General features: G+C 43.8%; 1 protein-coding gene across 4 annotated transcripts in view; it reads right to left on the reverse strand.

Annotated features, from left to right (window-relative positions):
* PRKCH (protein kinase C eta) overlaps nt 1-26,143 on the reverse strand; it is a 172,950-nt gene that overhangs the window by 103,164 nt on the left and 43,643 nt on the right. Inside the window, exons 1-2 of one of the 4 annotated variants that reach the window (XM_085225805.1) lie at nt 25,266-25,280; nt 15,324-15,450 (exon numbers count right to left, since the gene is read on the reverse strand). In XM_085225805.1, coding sequence (XP_085081931.1) covers nt 15,324-15,398 — 75 coding nt within the window. In that variant the 5' untranslated portion in view covers nt 15,399-15,450; nt 25,266-25,280. Of the gene's footprint in view, nt 1-4,835; nt 5,709-15,323; nt 15,451-25,265; nt 25,281-26,143 lie in introns of those variants that run through there. The other 3 variants (XM_085225804.1, XM_085225802.1, XM_085225803.1) reach the window with 3 other exon arrangements.

Consider the following 26,143-nt stretch of genomic DNA (forward strand, 5'->3'; position numbering starts at 1 on the left):
ACAAACCAAAAATTCTCAAGCAAAATGCCTGCATTCTCCAAGGATGCTCACAGCTGTCAGACAGGCCTTTTCCTAGGAAGGACCATGTCAATGAGAGAAATAAAGGAGTAGCTCTTCTCAATCTCTGATGCTGAAACAGAGCAGCAAGCATGCAGCCCATCACAATACAATCAGCTTTGCTCTCTCTCACCTGCCATGCTCAGCAAAGCTGATCACAACACAAGCCAGGATTATATAACCACCTGACAAATAGCAACCGTTTTTGTTTCTTTATATTTTGCAATTTTCCTTTCAGGCTGCAAGGAATGTTCAGGTAGCCCAGTGCACTGGACTCATGTTTTAAGGAGTCTGTCCATACACACACAGTACAGCTATCTGCCAAAAGAAAGAGACAAAGATGAAATCCTGATTGCTTTCAAGAACTACCTTCTTGCGATGGGCTGTTCCCATTCAACAGCGTAACTGCCTATCAGTAATAACAACTACAGACACAACTTAAGACTTAACACAAAAAGGGGATGAAGCTTGCTTTACTCAAGCTATTTTGCTATTTATGTGCAGCATAACTGTCAGAGATCTCCACTGTGTGCATGGAAATGGGAAATCACACAAATGAAATGCTGCTGCTCTTTGTACTTGTGGATGGAGAAACCATTATGCCAGCTTTGCAAGATGCTGTCCATCCCACAGATGAGCACAGACTGACACAGACAGGTTAGAAGCACAATCCTCTTTTTGAACTCAGCCTCATTTGACATTCTGCTCAGCAGTTGCATTATTCTCACATTCTCTCGGATTCTCAAATCTCCATTTCAGCAAGCCCTCAGAAAATTCAGAGTCCACGTACACCACAAAATACTCTGTCGGTGACTATAAAATACTTTGGCTTCCTGATGCCAGTTTTGTCCACCTGGAGAATACTGCAGCAAAGTGGGAGCTGGAAATCACAGGAAAGAGTACAGCCAGAGGAGTTTGGGTTAAGCAATGGATGGGGATTATTTGTTTTAATCTCTTCCTGCAAACAAATCTAGCTGCTCTCACACGAGCACATGGGAACAAACTCATCAGGAAGTCGCAATTGGCTCATTAATCTAATAGTCCATCTGTTATCTAATTTCCTTCAGTATACTGTGATAATCTGCTATTTCAAGATTGAGTCACAGAAGGTTTAATTTTAACTCCCTGTTTGAGTGCTAGAAATTACACATCTACCCACAGACCAACCATTTCTACAGTCGTAATTAAATCATTCCCAATGCCGTTCAATATCTTTTGTAAATAGTGCCTCTCCGAGCTCAAAAACGAGTTCAGCTACTACATAAACCTCATAGGAGTAACTTTGCATATTGTAAACCTCTCTTTCGATTACAACTCAGTACTCCAAATGATCTGCTGTCTCACTGATGTTTCCTACACTGTATTTGGAGACAGTTAAAAGAGGAGAAATTACCTTCTAGAGGAGTAAAAAGATCTTATTACACACAAAATTAAATAAATACTTGAAAAAGAGGTTAAACTCCTGCTGTAAATCATGACTTCACCTCTTACAGACAGTAACCAGCTGAATTCTCTACTACTTTGCACCTGGCAGGGTCATGTGCACCTGTGTAAAATGCTACCATTCAGGTTTGCACCATTTCACACCCATTCATCCACAGGAAAACGCCTACCTAAAAGAAGAGTACCAGGGAGACGGCTGCTGGTTTCAGCTGCATCAAAGCCTGCTCAAGGAAGGATGGCATTTAGTTGACAATATTAATAAAAACTACTATCTGTCATCCGACCAGTAAATATAAAATAATAGGAAAGGGACAGCAGGGTCTTGAAGCTAATAAGCTCTTATAGATTCGATTAGCGTGAAGTTTATCTAATGTGTTTGACAACTAACATGAAAATTAAAAAAATATATGTTCTGTGGTAATTTGTTTAATAGAAAAAAACTTCAGAAAACAATCCAAACGGTGAGAAGAAAAAGGCAGTTTATAAACAGTCTCCAGAACATGGATTTTATTTCAAAGTATGACCACAGTATCCCGTCCAGTACTGAGTGGGATGATTCAAGCATTACCCAGGAGACGATTCATGCCCATACACTGACTCATCTGCATAAATAGTTGGGGTGATAATTGCAGTAATGTACCTGCAAGTCACCAGGGAAGCACCAAGGCTTACACATGGATTCCTCCTGCTTCTCTCTGACACTTCCTATAGCTCTAACAAAGAGGTGGTGACGAATGCCATAACCAATCACTTATTTCCCCTACAGAAGAAAACCCACAGTGATTAACAGAAGAACAAGAACATGAGGGCTCACACCAAACTCAGGCAGTATGTGAACTGGAGGACTATCCCAGGTAGTCTCCAGCTGCCTCCTGCTCCTCTCTCCACTTCTCCAGCTGCCCTGAACTGCATGGTTGTATCAAAGCAAGTGCATTTGGTGTTTGCCAATATAACCTTGTCCTTGCAACTTCTCTGAAAAATGAACATAAACACTGCATTTCATGTCAAAACAGGAAGAAAAAAAAAAAGAAAAAAAATACCATTCCTTTCTTCCCTCACAGATTTCCTATATTATCAATTCAAACTTCTTACCAGCTCTGCTCTGCCTTCTGTTCCCTATCAGGATACCTAAAGATTCCGGGATGCTCTATCCCTCAGGGTATTCCTTATCACTGTTTCTCAATCATTTTGTATTGAAGGACTACATAACTTTAGGGGGGAAAAAAAAAACCTAACTGCTATCACAGTGATTTTTACGTGCGGCTAAGTATAAGCCAGGTTAAATTCTCACCAGTTTTCCCCTCACTTCATTTTTCTCCTTTCTTGCCTGTATCAGCATACCTGCTTTTGTTTAGGGGTTGGAAGAAGAGCAGTATGAGGGATTTCAGTGTGGAGATGTTGCGAATCATCTACAGCACCTCTGTGGTGCCTTTCCTCATGCCAGCAGCTCATGGACCTTGTACTCGTACAGAGCAGCACTTCCTATCCTTCAGACTGCACAAAACCCAGTGACAGCCGTGCTGGATTTATCAAGACATATTAAATTATCAGGGCAAGACAATGTTCCCACTGTCATCATGCAATCCTGGCTGCACGCTATAAAAGAAGCTAACAGAACACATCAATAGGGATGGGAGGAGAAAGGGACAGAAGACAAACACTTGCTCACTCTGCCCATTAAATCCACCCCAGTTGTACTTTTTAGACCGTAACTGGAAGGACAGAAGCAGCTCTTCATCTCTGTCTATATACCCAGATAAACCACAGACTGATATAAACTGACGTTTAACACACTGACTTCCCACCCCACTGCACCTCTCAGTGATGCAGGAGTTCACAGGACACATACCCATCCAATTTTTTCCCTCCCCTAACACCATATGAGAACTTGAAACTGCTTGGCTGGCCATATACTGCGCCCATCCTAAAAAGCAGCATCCATGGAATGTGTGGATGAAAAGAAGCAGTGGGCCTCCAGATATGAGTGCATCTACATCACAGGCAATGTTACTATAGGCATTTTGGTAGTGTAAATAAGGCCACCACCCCACAACAGGGTGCCCAAACCCACCACACTCAGGACTCAGCACACCAAGGAGCTAAGGGCTCTCTTGACAGCAAACAGGAAACACTCCCAACAAATCAAACAGGAAGAAAACCTTCAAAACCACAACCTTATATCCCGATTGCTGCCTTTGCTCAGTCCCACAGGCTGTCCATACATAACCCTGTTTTATCACAAGTCACAGGGGCAGTTTCCCTCCAGCGGCACAACCTGGGAAACTCAATGTGCACCCACTGAGCTAACCCCAAAGAACGTGATACCTAAGAATACCAAAGAAGAAAATAACAAACAGCACCAGTATAGGTCTACTGAGAGCTCTTGCAAATGGTCTGTATTTCCCTGTAGCCACCCCAGAGATGGAGCTTCACATCTTAGTCACAGGCAGCGGCTGAGAACTGAAAGCACCAGCACTGTCCCAGCCATACCATGCAGATACCTATCACCTCTCTGCTATCAGCTCTTCCTCCCTGTCTGATTTTATTGTAGTGGTTACCTGACCACGTGAGCTGAGCTTCCTGGTCTCTCAGTGCTAATACCTGTACTAACTTTAGCAATTTTGAGTTTTTTCTGCACACTCTCTGCCCAGAACGAAGATATATATTTATTTTAAACTTAAGACTTACGAGCAAACTATGGTTTGAATCAATACATTCATTTCCTCCTGGTCTAAAATGCAAGAAACAAAGGCATAACTTTAGACCCTGTCCTATTCCTCTCACTCACCATTATGACTAAAACATAACTGAGTTCTCAGGGCTGGATATAAGCGATGTGGAAATAACCTAAAATTAACCTTAAGTGAAACCGTGTTCAAGCAGTGCAGCGACGCACATAACATATACAGGACAGGTCCTGCTGTTCTGCTAAAAAGAACACAGCAAACAATTGTGCAAGCAGGTGTAGATCTCAGTACAAATACATCCATCCGAGCATGCATGCTTCCATGTCCTGTGTGCTCAGCAATGAGGGAAGGAAGGCACGGAACCCTGTGAGTGCAGGTGTACTTCGCTGCTACATGCAAGGCTCCTCAAGAGACTGCACAGCACTCAGCTGCTGCCTTCGTGCTATGACAGCTGAGACTGCGGTCCCCAAACGCACCAGCTTTCAGCTGTCACCGCGTATCTATCCCCTTCATCTATCCCTTCAGTCCAGCACCAACGCGAGGAGATGCACACCTGCACGCACACCGAGCTGCGTGCATCTGCAGCACAGGCGTGCAAGGACAAGCCCCGTTCTGCCTCCATTCATTCGCAGGAGCCCAGCTACTCACCCAGCCCTCGAAGCTGTCGCTGGGGCCCGCCGAGCGCAGGAGGTCCTGGAAGTGCAAGGTGCAGTTGGCCACGAAGTCATCGTAGCCGATGGGGGTGTCGTGGAAGACGGACAGCTCGATCTGATGGCCGTCGGTCACCGTGGCGGAGAACTCCTCGTTGTACGTGGGCTTGTTGGTCTTCTGCTTGGTGCTGGTCTGCCCGACGCGCACCTGATCCACGCTGACCGTCACGTAGGGGTCCAGCAGCTGGTAGCCCTTACGGAACAACGAGTGGCGGAGGGACCAGCGGGTGGGCTGCAGCCCCACAGCCTCGCCGATCCGCACCTTCAGGTACCCGTTGAACTTCATGGCTCCGGACATGGCCACCCCCCGGGGGCGCCCAGGAGTCCGGAGGACAACCAGAGCCGCGTCTCGTCCCGTCCCGCCCTGTCCCGTCTCGCCTGCTCAGGGGGCCGGGCGGCAGCGGAGCAGCTTCCCCCGGGCCATGCCGCGAGCCCGCAGCCCCCGCCCCGCGCACCGCCCACCTCCCGTGGCTGCGGGTGGCCGCTCCGCCCGGCGCGGGGCTCCGCTCGGCTCTGCTCGGCGCGGACACCTGGAGTGTGGGACGGCGGCGGGAGGGGAGGAGCCCGCAGCCCGAGACGGGAGGGCGGGCCCGGGCTGGGAGGGTAAATTCTTCACCGTGAGGGCGGTGAGGTGCTGGAACCGGTTGCTTAGAGAGCTGTGGGTGCCTCATCGCTAGAGGTGCCCAAGGCCATGGATGGGGCCCTGGGCAGCCAGCTTACAGCAGGGGCTGGAAGCAGATATCTTTAGGGTCCCGTCTACACAAAAGCGTCTTAAGATTCTATGAAATACTTGCATTTAAGAAGGGAAACACATACAGCAAATACAAAGAAATGTTGCTTCTGCTATCACAGAGTTTACAGTTACAACCCCGTCTTTTGGAATTAGCTGCGTGTGATTAACATTTTTGGCACACTGTGCGCGGGGTTTGTTTGGGGGTGGATTTCTTTCTGGTTTCTGCATGCAGTTAATACAAGTCAGAATTAAATGTACTCAATTACGCTCCAAATTTCAGAGCGTGAAGCAGGTTGGGAAACTGCAATACCCTTCCTTCCTCTGCTACTGCGCAGCCCACCCCACCTGCACGATGTTGTGAGCTTAGTAGCAGCTGATGTGGTCACACAATGGCTAAGAATACAAAGCATGGCAATGGCCATCCTGCTGGGTCCCACAAGGGTCGTGAACCTCAGGCACTAAATAGACCTCCAGGCAACTCTGCGGTGCCCTCAGCTGGGATTTTGCTGGAGGAGAGATGTGGACGTGTTGGAGCATATCCAAAGGAGGATGACAAAAATGCTTCAAGGGATGGAATACCTCCCTTTGAGGACAGGCTGAGTGAGCTGGGGCTGTGCAGCCTGGAGAAGAGAAAGCTCCAGGGAGAGCTGAGAGCAACCCTTCAGTAACTAACAGGGGGCTGTAAGAAAGAAGGGAACAGACTTTTTAGCAGGGGCAGTTTTGATAGGACAAGGGGAATGATTTCAAGCTAAAAGAAGGGAGATTTAGACTGGATATAAGGAAAACATTATTTTATGGTAAGAGTGGTGCAGCGCTGGCACAAGTTGCCCAGAGAGATGGTGGTTGTCCCATCCCTGCAGACAGCCAAGGTCAGGCTGCTCGGGGCTCTCAGCACCTGAGGGAGCTGTGGGTGTCCCTGCTCACTGCAGGGGGGTTGGACCAGATGGCCTTTAAGGGTCTCTTCCAACTCAATTGATTCTATGATTCTATGAACTACTTTCCTCGTTTCCCATTGCCCTGACTCCTCCTGGTTGCCCTTAGCCCAGCAAGCTCTTTTCCTGTAAATTAAGTCCTTCCTCACGGCTGCTCTGTGCAACCAAAGCTGCACAACAGCGAAGATAACATTCTTCCCCTTCTACCTTCTCATTACTGCTCCTCTCCCATCTTCCTGCTGTCTTCCAGATGTATTTCTCTTCATTTTTATTTTCTTTTACAGTTCCAGATTATTGCTCTCCTCTCAGCTCTTCACCTTTCACATTCTGTGCAAATGATGGTTTCCCACCCCGTTTTCTCCTTGCCCTTTTCTCCTTCCAGACGTTTCATATTTCAGAGGAGACTCCTGTCTCCCTCCTCGGGACAAAGCAGGTGGAACAGGTTCAGTCATGGGATCATTTCCTCACATGGAGGCAACAGTTCTGCCAGGAAGACTTGTAGATCCTTAAAATCAGACTTCAGACATGTGTCTTTGTGGGGCTTTTAAGTTCCATGATCTATGGTGATTAGCTGAAGATAAGAAGCATTAAGAATTGTAGAGCTTGGTTGTGTCTAACCTTAGAAATTGCCAAAATGATGATATCCAGACACTATAGGGCCCAGGAGCTTGCTGTCAGCAGAGGTGTTTAGTTTAGTTTCTTGGTATTCACCACTACTCTTCTTTCATGGCACCATAAAATACAAAGGCTTCTCATTTACCTTCTCGCGAGCATCACTGTTTGTCATTTTGCACTCTCATCTCCCCTATCTTTCTGAGACAAGAGCTGTCCCTTGGAATCCATGAGTCTGGGCAGATCCTGTTCTGAGCTGAATGATCAAATCTCAGTTCTTACAGAACTCTCTGTAATGGCTGCAGACAGAATCTGAAGACAGACAGAACTTTAAAGTACACCTAAAGTAGAGCCTGAATGTCCACAGGATGAGGCTGAAGACTTTATGAAGGCTGAAGCATCTACTTTCTGAGCTCCAGATCATCCAATCACCTGTTTACTGTCACAGCCAGGGAGAAGATTAAAATCTGCTAGATAAATGTTCAGTGCTGTTTCCTTTGCCTAATCACATCAGCTGAAGTTCTTAGTGCACTGCAGTTTCATATACATCATATACATCATATACATCATATAATAGATGTAGGAAATGGAACGTAACTTTTCCTGTACAGTTGTGTGTTGGGTGTTGAATTCTCATGTGATAACATGATTCCTGGAGCTGGATCTCCAGAAAAAAACTGTAAAACTTACGGAAAAAAAGAGGTGAACAGTAGTGATATGTTGTCCCGATTAGCAGCAGTACCTGTTGCCATCCAGTTTTCCACTGGAGGAAAAATAAATCCTGTGCAATCCTATGATGTGGACATAATTAATTTTGTTTATCCACTTGAGCCAGGCTGGAACAGATCATCTCAAACATCATCTGAACCCACCCCTGCTCTGAATCCCAAGCCAAAGCCCAAATGTCTGGTTCTCGACAAGAACTGGCCAGTGACATGAAGGCAGAGCATGCCCTGCCTTCCTGGGCAGAACATCCAAGCAGCAGGAAAACATCCACAGCTCAGTATTTTCTTCCAAGAATCTCAACACTCGTGGCACACAGTGACCCTGCAAGGCTGAATGCAGCAGCACCATCTGGTGATGGCTGCACTGAACCTCCGCTCACAGCTCTCAGTGCCAGGCAGGAGCTGAGGTATCTGCAGAAGCATGGATTCTCTCCTTATCCCTGGCAGGAGCTTGGAAAACTGGCTCCAGGCAGGGCAAGTTGATTCATTTTGTGCCCTCCAAGTGTGCAGGGAGGCAGAGACCTTCCTGGCTCTTCCTGCCCAGCTGCGTGGTTTCCTGAGCGGTCGGATGATGACACATATTTGTTCCCAAAAAGGGCTGTGAAGAGTGCATGGATGCCCTGGTGCTGTGCCCAAGCAGCAGGATGGCAGGCAGCATGCAATAACAGCAAACACAGAATAAAGCACAAGCTGAGTAATGGGCAAATGACAGAATAAACAAACAGGGAGTGGGGACTCTTAGTAAACTTTTACCACTCCAGAAGATTTTAGAACAGTAGTGGAAAACCCCTTGGGGAAAAACAAAACAAAGCAAAACAAAGAAAAAAAAAACAGCTTAGTGCTCACTGACTATGAAAGGGACAAATAATTAGTAATTATTAGAAAATAATACCAAGTGCACCACTTGGGCACTGTACAAATGATACATCCATACCACTGATACTGAGCACAACTCTGTTTCTCTCAGTCTGAAGAAGTATAAAGTAGTATCTGGAAAGGCACAAAAAAAGATGGTAGAGGTGATCAGAGGCATGAAACAAGCTGTGGAGGAAGGGAGAGGGACTGGCTGACTTGTGATTTCTCAGTCTGGGAAAGAATGACTGCAGGGGAACATGTTGGAGAGATCTGTACAATCATAAACCATGCGAACTGGATGAATGGGGAAGGATTTTTCATTTTCTCCAGCTTAAGATCTAAGGGGCACTTGCTGAAATTATGAGGTAGCAGGTTTAAAATGTACAGAAGCAAACAGCTTTTCACACTGTATATAGATCCAGCATAGAATCCATTGCCAAGAATGGAGGCCAGAAACATAAACAGCCTCATAAGGGGGCTAGACATTTATAGAGGATGGGCTCAATGTGGCTACTGACCAGGAGACAAATCCTGGCTCAGGAATTCCTTTGACCACAAATTGGCAGCTGGGAGACTCCACAGAGCTAGGAACACTGTGTTTCTCTTATTTCTTATCCTTCTGCTTCAACATCTAATTTTTCTACTCCGAAGCCTCCGTTACTGGCCATTCTATGGGACAGTACAGCTGAAGTAGGATGGAAGGAATGAGTACTCCTGTTCTCATGTTCCCCTTGACTGTAATTTCCACATCTAAGTGAGAAAACTCAGGAAAGACACTTCTTGAGACTGGCTTAATCACCACTCCTGCAGACAAGCAAATGGCCGAAGAAGGGACTAACTCCCTGAGATGACTCTTGCATTCTTCCTTCAGGTCACAGTAACCTTAAGGATCAGTTTATGCAAGCTCTCTCTTGTGATTTTGGTACCCTCTCTGGAAAACTTGCAATTTGGCTTTGCAAGCAAAGCTTATGATTCAAGTTTATGATTTAGGCCTGGCCTCGTTTCACACTGCAGCTACACACAAATTAAAGCCCATTCATGCATCATGTAAAAACCTCCACTTCCTTTTCCCTAGCAAAATGTGCAGTATTCCCTTCACTAGTAACCTGTAATTCTCTAATAATTTGGTATCGTCCCCATCTGGCAAGTCAAGGGCAAATGCTTGGACTACTCCACTTGAAATGTCTAACAAACACTAGTTACATTCAGAAGTGAGTCTGTAAAGTGATGGAAAAACCTTGGCTTTCACAACCACCATAGCAAAAACACTGCTGACATCTCTTGTAAATGGAACTGCAGTTAAATACATTTTAAGAACACCAAAAGTAAAAGAGCTGTAGAGGCTCGTGAAGCAGGAATTAACTCTCTTTGGTTCCCCTATTAATTTTAGTCTATTTATACAACTTCTCTTTTATAGTTGTTTTTTTTTGTTTTGTTTTGTTTTTTTGGTGGTTTTTTTTTTTTTTTTTTTTCTATAAGAGGGCTTGTTAAACTTCTAAATAATGACAGCTGCTAAAAACTGAATATCCCATCTGTGGAATCATTTGTGGTCTGGGGGAAGAAAAAAAAAACACAGAAAAAAGATCTAATCCCTCTCTAATGATAATAATTATGGGATTGATCCAAAATTCACTGAAGTTAAAAGCAAAGCTGCCACTTATTTAAGTTACATAAGAATCAGCCCTGGTTTGTACGTCTGCTCTTGCTCCTGATTTATACCAGTGCAAACTAGGAAGAGAGATTTAGCCTAATATTAGTTTTGCTTATTTAGAATGTATGCTTATTTTCCACAGCTAAATTGGAGCTCACCTGATCCTTTTTTTTTTTTTTTTTTTAAGCACCAAGTCATTTTATAAAGTGCTGGTATTATAAACTGCAGAATATAGTTTATAAGAGCACTAACTCCTACAAGCCAACCATTAATACAACTAATGGCCTGTCTGTTGTACTAAACTGCTCTCATTTGTCTGGGTCCATTAACAAACGCAGTGGTCATTAACAGTTAACAGCGACTCAGTTATTAGATTTTATTACTTGTACAGGAAACACTGGAGAACAAACGAATTATTTTGGTTTACGGGGGTTTCTTTCTTTCCCAGCAGCCTTGCCTTATTACTTATACTTTAGCTACTTGCTTATTCCCAGACGTAACAGACACACTCAGAAATGGGTTCAAGTCATCCATGAAGACAGTCAGTTCACGTGCCAGCCATCCGCAGGCCTACAAACCTCCTTTACATCAGAACTCCAAGCTATCAGGCTGCAGGGGCTCATTTTTCTGATGTTTCTGTATCTTTCTATTGGGCAGCAGCTTCCATCTGCATGCAGAACAAGGGGATTTAAGTAAAAGATACTTCGGTCTGTATGTAGGAGGCTAGAAAATCATAGAATCATAGAATCACTAAAGCTGGAAAAGTCTGACCATCAAGCCATCCCCACCATGCCCACTAGACCATATCATTCAGTGCCACATCTCCACATTACTTGAAATCTTCTGCTTCATTCATGATTACTTCTCTCAGGTTCTCTTTCTGTCTCTCTCTCCCCCTCCTTTCCTAATTCACTGAAATCCAACAGGAAAGTTTAACTGCGTATTTTACTTCCTCCTTGTTGAGATTGATGCATCAAGTAAAGGTCATCTCTTTCTGCCTCATATATAGACATTTAGCCCAGATGATTGTGGAAGTCTACAAATTAGCTTTGTTGCTCATGTTTGCACATGAGGAACATTATTCAGCGTTATCAAGCTTGAGAAGACCTTCCACATTCTGAACGCTTAAGACCCCTGACACACATCTTACTTGTTCTGCTTTCTTCACCCTGATTTCAGCTCAAAGCAATAGAAAAAACAGTCCCAGTGTTATAGTGTCACAAAGAACCAGCGAAGGCTTGCCATGAAGATGGCTTTCATCAAGCAGCTTTCTTCACCTGCATTGCCATGAGGGAGGAGACACCCAGAGATGTGTTGTTAGTCTTCTTTGGAAACAGGATCTTCCAGACTCCCGCCAATCAGACCAGACTGGTGTTGCAAGGAAGCTATCAGTACTGAGGTGGAGATGCACGCAGTGGCTGTGGCTTACCTTCTCTGGGAACAGGTATATTTTATGAGGTAGAAATAAGTTCTGAGCTATTGGTCTTTTTCTACTGCGCTGCGGTTATGAATGGTTTGTATAGTTGTAAGTTCTCTCCTCTTACAAAGGCACAAGGGCATACCTAGTGTGAATTATACTACTGACTCAGTAAGGGCTTTGGTCAGTCAGAAAGATAGGGCCATGATCAGCACAGAGGCACAGTGCATCCATGGCACACGTGATCCCACAAGATGCTAAACTGCCTGAAGAAGAAAGCCACACTCTTTCATATAAAGTGGTCTGAGCATATTGCACTGGAGACGCCCTATCTCTTCTCGTTTGGCTCATGAAAGAGGCTCTTAATATGGTTTGATTACACACAAAGCAATCAGAGGTCCATAAGGGAGTGCAGATTTGGCCAAATTACATCAGTCCATTTCCACTTGCAAGCCCATTTTGATGCAGTGGCAAACAAAGAATGTTATACAGCATCAAGAGGAAAAAGATGAGAGATTTCACATAGAACAGGCTCAAGACACTGCATGACCATCTCAGGTGATTACAAAGCATTTCTACCATCCCTGGGGCAGAGATTAAAGCCTCTTCTCTATCTCATGCCTGTGTTTTGGTGGTATGTGCATGGAGAAGTGCAGTGCTGTGGTGCTGGACGCTGAAAGATTCAAGTCAGCTTATCTGCTCCTGCCTATAAATGAGAAACTTTGGTTACAGCCTCCTTCCTATCAACTTCCTTCCTACCCTCTTTCCCAAGCCAGCACGTGCTGGCAACTTGTGCAACAGAACCAGCTGAGCAAGAAATGTGAACATATTCAAGAAGCCTGAGATATGTACATTATACCACTAAGAAGCTGACTCAGTGGAGAATTGCTAGGAATGGCTCCAGATTGTTGGGCATACATGCATCCTCCTTACCTTGCAGTGGCAGGGAGGGGAGAATAAAAAGAGCATCTCTGCCTCTTTCATCTCTCCTCTTTCTTGTCTTTTTGCCTCAAGCTCCTCTGGCAGGAGTGGGTCTTAAGTCACCATGCACTTCAAAAAGTACTGCTCTCACTGGAGCATTTTTCTTTCTCGGAGGATCTAGGTGTCAGTCAGTAGAAGAGATCCTGTCACAGCAACTAAAGAGCACGTTGTGATTTGCTGGTGCACCCAGCCATAGCACACTGACAGGTTGATCCTTCCATTTTTTGAGTGTTGTTTATTCTCTTCGTGCTGCTCAGGTCAGAAGCTACTGCTTAAGCCAAGTTGCTGAGCCTCAGCTGTATGTGGTAAGAGCTTCACTTTCTGCTTATTTTAAAAGAGAGGAGAGAGGAGAGTCAGGGCAGGGCCTGTTGCTATGACAGTATGTAGCTTTATTTCAGATCTAGGAAACTTAGCCCCAGTGTTCCCAACTGGAGAAGCAAGTCTGAGTCACGGCCACCAAGACTTCATCCCTCAAGTCAATGCATCTTGGATACAGGGCAATGGTTCTGACTTTGGATAATCCCACCATAGCCTCATAGTGCCTACTGCTATACCACAGATCAGAGGGACATCTCCAGGGGTCCTTCAGCTGAGGTTGATAGAGTAAAACAGAAAATGGAAAGGTTCTGAGCGTTAAGAGTTGATTGGGTGTCAGTCATGAAGTAAATAAAAAGCATGTGGGTAAACACCAGGGCATTATAAGGTATTGCTGTAAGACAAACAGAACCTCAGGTCTGTAACTGGAGTTGCTGCTGGATCTCCATCACAAAGGATGCAAGGTAGAACTTCTGAACCCACAGTCTGAATGGTACCCACAAGCAGACCTTGTCAAAGCTTTTCTATAATACCCAGGCAAAAGCATTTTCGTGATATTTACAAATATCACAAGAGGTCTGTATTACAGAACAGAGAAGTTCTAAGTTGCGCCCTTATCTAAGACACAGTGAAGGGGGTTCATAGGTGTGAAAACCTAGGCATGTGCTCCTAAGGTAACTAGAAGAAACTTACATGTATATAGCTCTGCCATCCTACTGGAGACTGCTAGATGAATGGCAGAGGAAAAAGAAGGTTAGGGTGTATTCAGCCTGTGTGCCTCCAGAACACCAACACAGCCTCCCAGCTGCAGCAGACCTTGTGCAGGTGCCAACATCATGTCTCTGGGAGAAGATTTATGCCAGATATGGAGAGCTGGGGGTTGTGTTGCTGAGGAGGCTCAGGGAAGTTTGGCAGCCAGCTCTGAAGGCTGCCATGTTCTGACCCCCAGGAGACAAAGAGACACCCCATCTGCTTGCATTGAGTGAGAAGTAATCTCTGTGAGAAATCAGCACCAATTGTGCCTGACTGCATGGTTCTCATGGGAGAGCCTGAAGGAAGTGAAGCAATGATGGACAGTGAGCTCGGTGCACCAAACCACTGCAGTGGGGACAGGAGGTCTGTTTAAGAACTAGCACTCCAAATGGCCCCCAGATGTGTTTATCTAATATGAATATTGCTCCTTAAGAAGTTGTTTTTCTTTTCGTGAGCAATTTAAATTTGATTATTTTTTTTAAGTCCTCGAAAGACTGAACTATGACCTGCACTAAAACAATAGTAGATATTGTGTAACAGTAAGTAGGCTAAAGAGGAAAGAAAAAGAAATGTATTAAAGTGATGGGGCTATAATGAGTACATGCTGCAGACTCATTGTATTAGCTAATAATACCTGAGTCGACTCCTTTAACACTGGCAAAGAATCAACAAGCCCTCAAGGTTCTTCTTTTGGCCAGGGCTTGGTCTGATCTTTCACTTTCCTGCAGTGTCTCTCATTAAATTCCATTTTTTTTCATCATAAATAAATAAATAAATTCCATCTGCCAAGAACTGCACATTCTTTTCATCATCTCGAGTGCTGAACCCTGTACCACTGAAATGAAAGAGTTCACCAGTAGTCTCTATTTATCTGCACATTTTCTTGTGACCACAAGACCTATCGTCTTTCATACTTATAGAGCAGATGGAAGTTGAAAAGCAAGCAGGAAAGGGTTAGAATGAACAGAGTATACTGAGGTAAATGTACTATAGAGAACATAATGATAAAGAAGAATGTGCAAAGGGAGAAATGAACAATTACCTGAACTAGGTGACATGAAGAAGAACCACATAAGAGGTGTTGGGCACTATAAGACTTTAAACTCTACATAAAGCATACAGATTTCTTTCTTCAGTTCATTACAAAGTACTCTCCTCTTAGTTCAGAAGCAAACCTCAAAACATTGCCCAGCATACCAACACAGTGCTATGGCAGGCCTGTACTTCTGGGATATGCTGTGCACAGATGTGTCCCTGTGTTTCTGCTTTCCTCCTTACTGATAGCAAGAAAACATGCTGTGTATGCGCCTCTGCTGAGATTTAAGTCACAAATCTGTGATATGAAGATTCTATCCCAAGATTCTATCCCAAGTACTCCTTGATATGAATTGTTAGATTCCTAATTGCTTGGAATAATACCTGTGTGGGTGCACACCTATGCATAAAAGTTACCTGCATGTCTCCATCCTCGACTCCACGGGAGTTACCACAGTGACACTCTTCCCATCTTTTCCATAAGCTCAACATTGGTTCAAATGCAGTCCTCTCTTACACATGGCACTGAGAAGTTCCAAGATGTCTGTGAAGACACAGAGAGAAACACTTGAGGAACGATGGTCAAAACATTTCTGTCCATCCCATTTCTGCTGGGAAGCTTCAGGCTGCGCACAGATGCTGCAAACTGTATACATATGGGTGTTCCTCCTGAGCTGCAATTCACTCTGAAATAAGCAGGGAAGAAAATCAGTATCTTAGGATTGCTCTAAAACTTCAAGGCCTTAATCCAAAGTTTTAGAATTTATTAAACATTGAGAAACCAGAAGATGCAGCCGCGCTGCTCAAGGGGAAGTACCCCATGCACACAGCACTGTCAGCCAGAAACTGTAAGCACAGAGCTAGAAGAACCAGGTTTCTGTCGACTATCCAACGCCTCTAGATGGAGCTACCCCTTTTCTTTTCAAACCAAGCAACACCTAGTGAGGCACCACTAGTCATAAGGCAGAGAGGAATGCAGTGCTTTGTAAGGGAAGGAAGTTTAGCATTTCCAGCAGTGTACACATCTTTTTGCATGTGTGTTTTCCTGCCATTAGATGTTCTGAGCTTTTCTGCAATCCTTCGAGACACAAGACATGCTACCTATACCCTTCTATTGCTTTAATAAGTTGCATCTTCCAAAAAAGTAATGCTGGGAAGTGAAAAGATTCGCAGTGCTCTGTAGATTGCTGGGATGTGAATGCCACCAACATGCCATATCCCCATCAGGACAGAGACCAACCATGCTGATCTGTCTTACTGTTGTAGTATGGACTGCCAGAAGGCAAACCCAGACCCTTTTGAAGAAAGAAAGACTACAAAACCTAGGACAACAGGAAGAGTGTCTCTTCCTCCTACAATGAGGCACTTCACCTCTGAAAGGCCTATCCCTTCCGTGCACCGCGGTACCTCAGATTTCAGTCTTCCCAGCTCTGAAGACCATTGACCACACAACGTCATGCTCAGCCTGTGGGCTCATGTGAGCCTGGAAGGCACTGCCACGCCAGCACTGTGGGCAGGTAAAAGGAAGCACTAACCGTATTACACCACTCTTTGCATCCCTGCCCTCTCTTGGTAGCTCCCGGTGCCTGTTCCGCTAGAGGGTACCCTCAGCACACTGGTACCGAGCTGGGAGCTCAGCTGGATGCTGTCCCTAATGAAACCTGAAGGCCAGGCCCAGAAAAGTATAAGGCAAACTTTACAGAAAAGCATGCTGTAATTTTATGATGGGCTTTAATTTGACTTTGTTCAGTCAGAGCAGCCCCCTGGGGGCCTGGGGAAAGCACACCGTGTACGGCTGTGCTTTCAACTAACAGCTCTGGCCTGAAATGTAACTGTTAGAGCCTCATGTGCAATCAAAGCTGCAAATGACCCTGGGGAGTAAATGAAAAACAGCAGGAGGCCCACAGGAGCTCACGTTTAAAATACATATTTAATTTTATTGGAGGGATAAGAGCAAAAATGTTCAGATCTGTAATATTATTTGTATTACGGCAGTGCCTAAGGGGAACCAAATGAGCACAGGACTGCCCTGCGTTAGGAAGTGGGCTATCAACATCAGCCATAAGGAGGAAGGAAAGCAGACCAAAGAAGGACAAAGCGCTGTCCCCATAACACCCTGCAGATGGAACAGAGCCAGGAGAAGAATTCAGGTCGCCCAGTTACCCTACCAGCATTCTCCTCCTTGGCTCAGGCTTCCTAAATGCTGTATGTGCATTGCACATCCTGGCTCACTGTGTTCTGCTTTTTCAGCTAGGATACAAACAGCTCTTCTGGAAGCCATGTCCCCCACCACACAGTTTCAGCTAGACTAAAGCAGGTCACAGCAAAGAACCAACATGACCAGACATTAAGCTATGACTTAGCAAAAAGAACCAAATATTTGGAAATGCCACTCGTTTCCACATCGTTGGAAACCAAATCCAGCACTGCCAGCTCTGACCCAGTTCCTCCTATATGCCTTCAGACTGGTGGCTATGTCTGCACCTGCCGTATTTTAAGAAAAGCTGGGAAGGATTCAGTGAGCAGTTTGGCTCCTGTAACTCACTGTGCTAGTTTTCATCCAGTTCAGGGCTGTCTGAAAATTATTGAACTCGTGCAACTCCAGCTCACTTCAATGGCAAGAAAGGACTCTTGGCTACTATTCCCCACTCCTGGAACCTCCTTTTCCTAGTGTTGACCAGACTGATGTTAAGATCTGTTTTGCTTTCTACTAAACTGGAATCTTTAATTTGCATTCTTACACTACAAATCACAGGAAAAGTTTTCCTCTCTGATTTATACCATTAGCTTGCACTTTTCTACAGTCTTTCCCTGCTCATTGCTCTTCAAACATCAGTGAAGATGGAACACAAAAGGTGGATGCCAGGTCAATCAAACAGCACAATGTTGTCCCAGGTTAGAATGTATTTTGGGGAAAAATATACAACCATATCATTTAACAACGACAGCCTCAAACCAATGAATACAACAACTTCTGTGAGTATTTGGATTTGCTCCACACGTATCACTGATACAAAGGGTTCACTTTATGAAGGAAATGTGAAGGTATGTAATGGCCTGAGGCACCTCACATCCCCACAGCAAATACAAAAAAAGAATGCTTAACTGGTAGGGCAGCAAGGAATCCTTCTGCTAAAAGATTCTGCTGAATCAAAACCCTTTGATGGGAAAAGCACTGGTTTCCTCTCAGCTCCCAGGGGAAAGGCAGCTCAGCCCAGAGTGGGATTTTGGTCAGCATCAGACACAGGTCAGCAGACAAGACACAACCAAGGAATATGGTGCATAAGGGTGTAAATCCCACACTGGCAAAAGGACTTGGACTTCGGTCTTCAGCATCTCCCTGGATGCCCTACCACAGGACTATCTGCTCTTCTGGCACCAGCTCTCTTATTTACTCAGCATTTCATAGAATCATAGAATGGCCTGGGTTGAAAAGGACCATAATGATCATCTAGTTTCAACTCTCCTGATATGTGCAGGGTCACCAGCCATTTTTGTAGTTTAAGGAAATAAATAAATAAATAAGGTTTCAAAAGAGAAAAAAACTTCAGAGGGTGGAAAAAAATTACTTGCTTCCCCACGCAAAGTAATTAGCACCTACCTTCCATGCCTGAAACCACGATGTCTGAAGACAGAGTTGGATGGAAGACATTTTTGTGCTCTGAGCACTGACTTGATTGGAAAGACAGCAAAACCTGTGTGCAGATACATCTGTCCTCACTGAGTAATTACTGCAGCCCCACTGGCATCAGCAGAGAACTTTTTTGTCTGAGAAAGGGATACAGGGATCAGAGCTGCAACACTGCGCTCGACTGCTATAAAACTTGTCCAAAGGGAGTCGGTGGTTCATTTCCCAATCAAACTTCAGTTTTGGGATAGTGGTGAGGGGGGAATAAACTAGGACAGATTTCTCACATAAAATTATATGATGTGTTTTTGAATAACATGAATGTTTCTGATGTATGTGTCTATACAGCTCTGCCTGTAAAACACTTTAGGAGCCTTGAGCACAAGATGTGTTCTGCCATAGGTGGGTTATACACGAACAAGCAGAGCAGTGATTGCACAACCACACACTTCCCCAGTTTTCTCATGGGTTGTTAGATATCAGAGAGAGAACCTGACATTCCCTCCCCATGTGTGTGCCTGGAGCTTTCCCCTTACATTGGTTGGACTGATTTACAAACAAATAGCAGATGGACAGCTATCATTTCCCTGCTGATTCTGACAGGGCTGCCTCCTTGTAGCAGTCAGTGTTGTACCTTGGCATTCTTCTTACGATAGAGATCATTTGTTGCTGAATTCTTCGTGTTCTATAGCATCAACATCATTCTAATTACCAAGGCAGCCGAGTAATATTTCTCTCCATTTACATATATTTGTAGAACTGTAACCAGAAAGAAAGCCACAAGTGACTAGGCCAGTAAACAGTGCAGTTTGCTGACTAGTGTTTGTTTTATAACCTTTGGCACATCTTGATATATACATAATAATAGTTCTTAACCCATAAATAATATTTTACAGAGGTCACACTATAGTTATTTAAGTTCAGGGGTTTATTTCCCAGAACACTAAGTAGCTGTGAATGAATTATGTTTAGTCTGATCTGCCACAGAAGGGTCATAAACTTATAAGTTGTAGCAAACCATGGAATATTACTCCTGTATGTCAGGCAAACTGTAAATGTTAAAGAATAATGCTTGATAAGGGAAAGTCTTTTTATTTTGTTAAAGTAATATACGTTCCTAGGGAAAGACTATAAAATTTCATGTTAACTTCAGTGACAATTTGGGCAATCTCTCCACACGCAGCTTGTGATTTCTGCTCAGTGCATGGCTGAGAGGCTGCAAACTCCATTCTGAGCTGGAGATTTTTTTCATTCTTGGCTCCCTTTGGCTTGCAATGTCCCAGAATTTACAGGAGGTGATCAGAGAAAGTTTTGTGCCTTTGCACTTAGCTAATAAAAAGAAAGGGGGATCATTACATGTTGCTGATGGCTTGTTCAAATGCCTTGGACAAAGAGAAGGCTACCACCTTCTTTATTAACTCTGCTAAATACACAAGGGCAGGGAGGGAAGAGAACGAAAGTAGGGGACTTTGATCACTTCAGAGCTTCTCAAGGTCACCTAACAAAGGAGGGCAGAGCAGAAAGTGGGGGTGAATTTTGAAATGAAGAGACAAAAGGAGCTGCATGTTCTGGAAAAGATGCCTTATGAAGGCAACAGGAGATTGGGGCCTACTTTTAAAACAGAGGGATACTTGCTAATTGTAAGACCAGCTGAGATTAAATAAATCCAGCCAAGGAGAGGAAATGTCTTCTGAGTCCTGAAGAGGAGAGACAGACAGGAAAGGTGAGCGAGCCAGACACTTCCTTCCTTTATCCCACAGATGAACTGGAGAAAGGTGAGGGCTCCCAGAAATCTGAAAGGTTTTTAAGGGATGCCTTACTTAAGTCTTGGTTGGACTGGATGATCTTGTAGGTCTTTTCCGATCTCGGCGATTCTGTGATTTCTGTGACTCTGTGAAGTGGTGACAACTTCCCAAAACAGCAATAAAGTGCAAACCAGGAGGATCAATAATAAAGATCAAATCATTCCGGTTGGCCCCAATTTTCCGACTCCAACCACTTCACTCCCACTGACTTCAGGGGGCCTTGCTGTGAAATTCTAGCCAGCCTAGAGACTTCCAAGAAGAGGAGATAAATAACAATAAAACAAAAAGTCACCAGCTTCATTTTTCAAGTTGGCGTTGCAGCGCCGGAAGCCGACATGCAGGAGCAGCTTTTGCAAGTGCAGAGGCGCAGTGGGACAGGGGCTGGCTCACCACCCAGCTGAGCTCCTGTTCCTGGAGCTGCGTGAATGCAGGTCCCCTCTTCCATCCATAATTAGCCCTGCCTAAGTGAATGCTTGCATACCAGTAAGGAAAATTTTAAAGTAAAAGTATGACTGATTTATTGAGTTCTCAGTGAAAACCAACAAGATATGCCTGGCTTGTTTGGTTGCCTTGAAAAACTCCAATGAATATTACTTTTAAAAAACAACAATTAATTATTATTAAGAAGAAAAAAAAAAGGTGATATTTCCTGACTTATTTAACAAATTTAAGATCAAATGATTCTTTGTCTATCATAGAATCGTAGAATGGCCTGGGTTGAAAAAGACCACAATGTTCATCCAGTTCCAACCCCCTGCTATGTGCAGGGTCACCAACCAGCAGCCCAGGCTGCCCAGAGCCACATCCAGCCTGGCCTTGAATGCCTCCAGGGATGGGGCATCCACAACCTCCTTGAGCAACCTGTTCCAGTGTGTCACCACCTTCTGAGTGAAACTTTAGAGGGAGCTTTGTGGAACTGTCTTGACTGTAGTGCGGGAATTCCAGTTCAGAGGTGTTTTCTTATGATGCCGAATCCAAATTCAGCTGTAATTTTTGGGGCTGGAGTTCTACCATCAAGGGCTGCTGCAAACAACATGACCTGTGAAACCTTGTTCCTTGTGGCTGTCCCACACATGGATCACCCTATGTCTAACACAGCACTTTTCAGAAGTTTTCTTGGGGGAATGGAGGTTGAAAATACAGATGTAGGAAAAAATGTGAAGTCAGGTAATTTTGTTTTTTTTTTTTTAATCCATAACTGTAATTTCAGTTATACTTTGTCACTGAGTTTATTTATTGAGAAATTCCAATTCAGAGAACTGGGAAATAAAATAATTCGACTAACCATCTCCTATGCCCAAAGGTATTTGAGAACAGAGATTTCATACTCCTTCATAGAATCATTAAGGTTGGAAAAAAACACTAAGATCCCCAAGTCCAACCCCAGCCTACTCCCACCATGCCCACTGCCCACAGTGCCACATCTCCATGGTTCTGGAACACCTCCAGGGATGGTGACCCCACCACTCCCTGTACAGCCTTTGCCGGTGCCCAGCCACGCTTTCTGAGGATGATTCAAACAACTGATATGTCAGACAGCTCCGGGCTGTGCTCTATGATGATCCCTTTCAGAGATACTAGCATGAGGTCATTTTTTATTGTCTGGATTTTAATTCAAGCATTTGAGATTACAGCAGATAACACCACTGTTATACATAACATGCCATTGTCCTCAGCTAGACTGAAGATGTGAAGTGGTATTCCTTTATTGCTAAGGCTTATACAATGAACAGGAGTGTGACTTTCACGTGTGAAGGTCCTGTACTTGATTTCTGAGCGCAATGCATTTTGTTTCATTTTGGGAAAGGACAATTTTGGAAAACAAAGCATCTAAAAACCTGACATAATTGCCCTGATCAGAAAGAAACATTGGTTTATTACGTATTCAATATGTTGCATTTACGCAACGCTTTGAATAAACAGATGATGCCCTCGAGGATGCCATTTTGCCTTAGCAAAAGAAGAACAAAAGGCAGTTCATCTTCACCCCGTTGGCCTCATGCCCATGCCTAGTTTTGTTAAACACAGGAAATTCTGCATCTGGGCCCACAGGCACATTTGTGACCATCAGCTCCTTGCTACCCACATTTACCTGTTACAAACACAGCAACTCCACATAGCTAATGGGAAGCATCCCTTTAAGCTGCCGTTTTCCATGCTTGAGCTTTGTGCTGAGCTGAAAACGTCCACTGATGTCACTGGGATTTCTAAGGGAATCCAAGTGAGCAAAGGCAATCGCTTTTGGCTGCCTAAATAAAACCAAAGTGTCCTTCTGAAAACCCTAGCCCAGGAATTTTAGGCACAGCAGAAATACGAAATTAGACTCTTTCTTCTGCTGCTACTGAATGCGTTATTATTCATTTAAGATTCCGTGTTTATCATTCCTAAACATGAATCACTTTCTAGCACTAGAAAGCATCACTCAGGCACCATAATCTACAGTATAGTCATCATTGACTAACTGCCCTAATTAAATCTGGTTCTTAGAACTGTGGCTCCCCCAAGACAGACACATGACAGATTCACAATATTTTCAGCATATCATGTTTTCTTCCTAGCTTTCAACACTGGCATTTCTTAATTTCTACAACCTCATTATTTATTGATTATAATAGTGCCTAAAAAATCCCAAATAGCAACTTCTGAAATGGAAGCACAGATAAACAGAGGTCTAAAAGCCCTGTAGATGAAAGACCCAGAGACACAATGGAGTTACAGCAGCTGAAATCACTACAGGTCAACAGAACTGCAGTTACTGAGCATGCATGTATTCCTAATCTGTTGCAAGGAAACAGAAAGTGCATTAAGTCAGATTTCTTTTTCTGAGTTTGAAGTGAATGTGTTTTGTCTTGTTTTTCTTGCAGGTACAAGCATGGTCCCAGTAACAAAGCACCACTTAGCTGTGATATTAAAGAAGGTAACTCAGTAGGGCACCCCCTGCATCATCCAGGGTGGCATGTAATCACCTCATACACCTTGTGAATATGGAGTACTGTGAAGCATGAGGTCAGAAATGTGTGCTTCCTACTATCCTCTGCAAAAAGGGCAGATGAATAGATAATTAACATGTATTGACGTGCTTTGTGGCGCTTACAAAATGTGTTTTGCGTTATGTTTTTGTAACAGTTGGCCAGCAAACCTTGACCTGCAAGGGTTAGGATGAATACCTGCACAGCTGGAGCCTTCAGTGGCCAATCACAGTCCTTCTCTCATCATTTCCCGTTTTTATAAATGTAAATATTGGAGGTCTCGTTTAAACCTTCAGAACCTAAACATGTCATCACTATTAATAACATATGTTATAAGACACCACATGCTGGCAAAATAACCTGCAGTAAATGACACCAAAAATATTGAAAAGCTTAGCATAAAATTGAAACTCGTTAATGGTACACTGTGCAGCTTGGCATACAACTAGAGGCAAGCATTCCACACAATGGGACTGTGTGAGCGCTAACAGCAGGCTCCCACAAGATAAAATAAACTTGTTTTATGGACACGAGGAATTGATTTTTAATGAGATTCTGCTTGGCCGTAACATCATCCTGGGAGGGTGAGCTGTTTTTCCCTTTGCCTCTGGTGCAAAATTGTAGTTTGCAGAATAAAGGCACGTTTAAATTAGGGCAATGGATTTGCACCTTCAACATATTAAGTGAAAAGTAGGTGTTATCCCAGGTTTGGGTATAAAATGATTGTTAAAGCGCCTACAAAGAAGATCTCCTCTTCCCCATATTACCTATCTACATGTTCCAGGGTCAGGAGGTCAGCCCACAAGCAGAACTCAGCTCCTCAGGTTCTTTAGAAGATAAATGACTTTGCAAACTTATTTCCTGAGGACAGAAGATTAGCAAAAAAAATGATCGATCTCTCTCCTAGGAGAAGCTGAGTGCAGGCATTTGAATTTATCTGTTCATGTTCTAGTCTCACCTGTCTGCTAAGAACACATTGAAATCCAAAGAGGTTATCAAAGCTGCAGTTTGATGTCAAACCACTGACACGTTCAGACACAGCAAGAAAGAGCTGTCCTGTTGCTGCTTATTCACATTTGATTCTCACTCTCAATCACTGCATCAGTTAAAAGCAGTACTAAAATAAACTCTGTGAAGCCCACTAGAGTCAAACAAATGGAAGAAACAAATGGAAAGTGCTTTGTAACCAGGAAGCATTGTGGGAAAAGCAGAACACAAAAATGAGAACAAATATCAAGCTTCCTCAACTTCAAATTCAAAGCATTTTCTTTAAAAAAAAATCACAGTTTTGCTTCCCAATTCAGTGTCACTTGGCCTAGAACGAGCTGAGCTGCACAGTGTTGTTGCTTTTCTTTCCTCTCTGCTGTTATGGTTTTCACTGTTTGTGTGCAATCATTGGCTTTTAATTGCCTTCTATTGCCTATTTCATTTGTCAATAAATAGAAAGTGCAGACCTATCACCAAAGGCCTTACATCTGTTTCTCATACATCTTAGCCACCCATGGTGCCTTAAGCTAAAGCTATCACCTACTGCTAACCAGGCTACCAGTTTATTAGGGTTCTTTTCCCTGCCCTTTTAAAAAGATGAAAGTTCCTAAAAGCTTTTTTTTGGGGGCAAGTGATGGTTGAAGTTAATGAAGTAAGCATCTGTTAGGTGAGAGAAGGTCACCCTGGGGTTGGGCACCTCCCAGCGGTGGAACTGGCACGAACCCAGCGATTAGTATGTGATGACAACACCTTAAAGATAATTAGTTGACAATGAGTTGAGAGCCTGTTAACCCCTTTAACACCTTATAGTTTATGATTATAATGAAACGCTTTGGGACAAAACAAAAGAGATCTAGTTTTCCTTGAGTGATTTACCATCTTGTTGTTGTTGTTCCACTTATCATGCCTGTTACCTTCTTACAAAGAAAGAAATAGATACCAGCAGACCAGAGCACATTTCTTATCTTACCACTCATGGCTGAAATGTAGCACCAGCTTTTCCTTCCATTTTCCTCAACGGGCAATGAAGTGAAAGACTCTTTGGCAAGGAGTAGGAGCCATTGCTGGGATGGACACGTGGGAATAGATACATGTAAGTTAATGGCTTTCCTTATGTAACCGAAGGCTGAAAACTCAATCTTTTTTCCCTGCCCCTTGAAATTCTGATGGAGGCCAATTGGATTTGAGTCACCTGAGCATTTCAGTTGAGCTCACTCAGGCTTTCCCCAGAAAAAAAAATGGTAAATTTGGAACAGAGAGGCTTTATAAATCATGTATAGTTAGGCAGGATCAGGCTGCACCTCCATTTGAGTGAAGCAAACAGGAAGCATTGATCATGGGTGTGGGGAGAGGAGGAGGAAGCAAATGGAGAACAACTGGCAGCCTGTGTGATTTATGTACGCTGGCATTTCCCATCTTCGTTCATTCACTTTGTGTTTAATCACAACATGAGAGCTCAAATGAACTGTGACTGGCAACAGATATGGAAAGTGGCAATAGCACAGTAAAATAAATCTATACACAACACTCAAGAAGAGCCTGTCTTCAGATTAAAATTAGAATTCCATTTAATTTACGAAGATGCCCATGCGCCATTTTTTCACACAGGCCTAGAACAAGGACTGCTCTTGCTTTCATTGGGTTTAGTGTGGGACTTCTGTTGATTTTGGAAGCAATAGGCTATAGGTTCGGTGTGTACAGAAATATCTGGCTGTTCTATAAACTTTCTATAATGTGCCCATCATTAACAGTTATTAGAACGTGCAGTAGTTCCACACAATTCTCATTTGTCCTCTGCCTCCCACTTCAGCCCCTTAAAATGCTTTAAAAACACCCGTAAATTAAGTT

The sequence above is a fragment of the Meleagris gallopavo genome, chromosome 5, assembly GCF_905368555.1.
Source record: "Meleagris gallopavo chromosome 5, MGAL_WU_HG_1.1, whole genome shotgun sequence".
Lineage (NCBI taxonomy): Eukaryota > Metazoa > Chordata > Aves > Galliformes > Phasianidae > Meleagris > Meleagris gallopavo.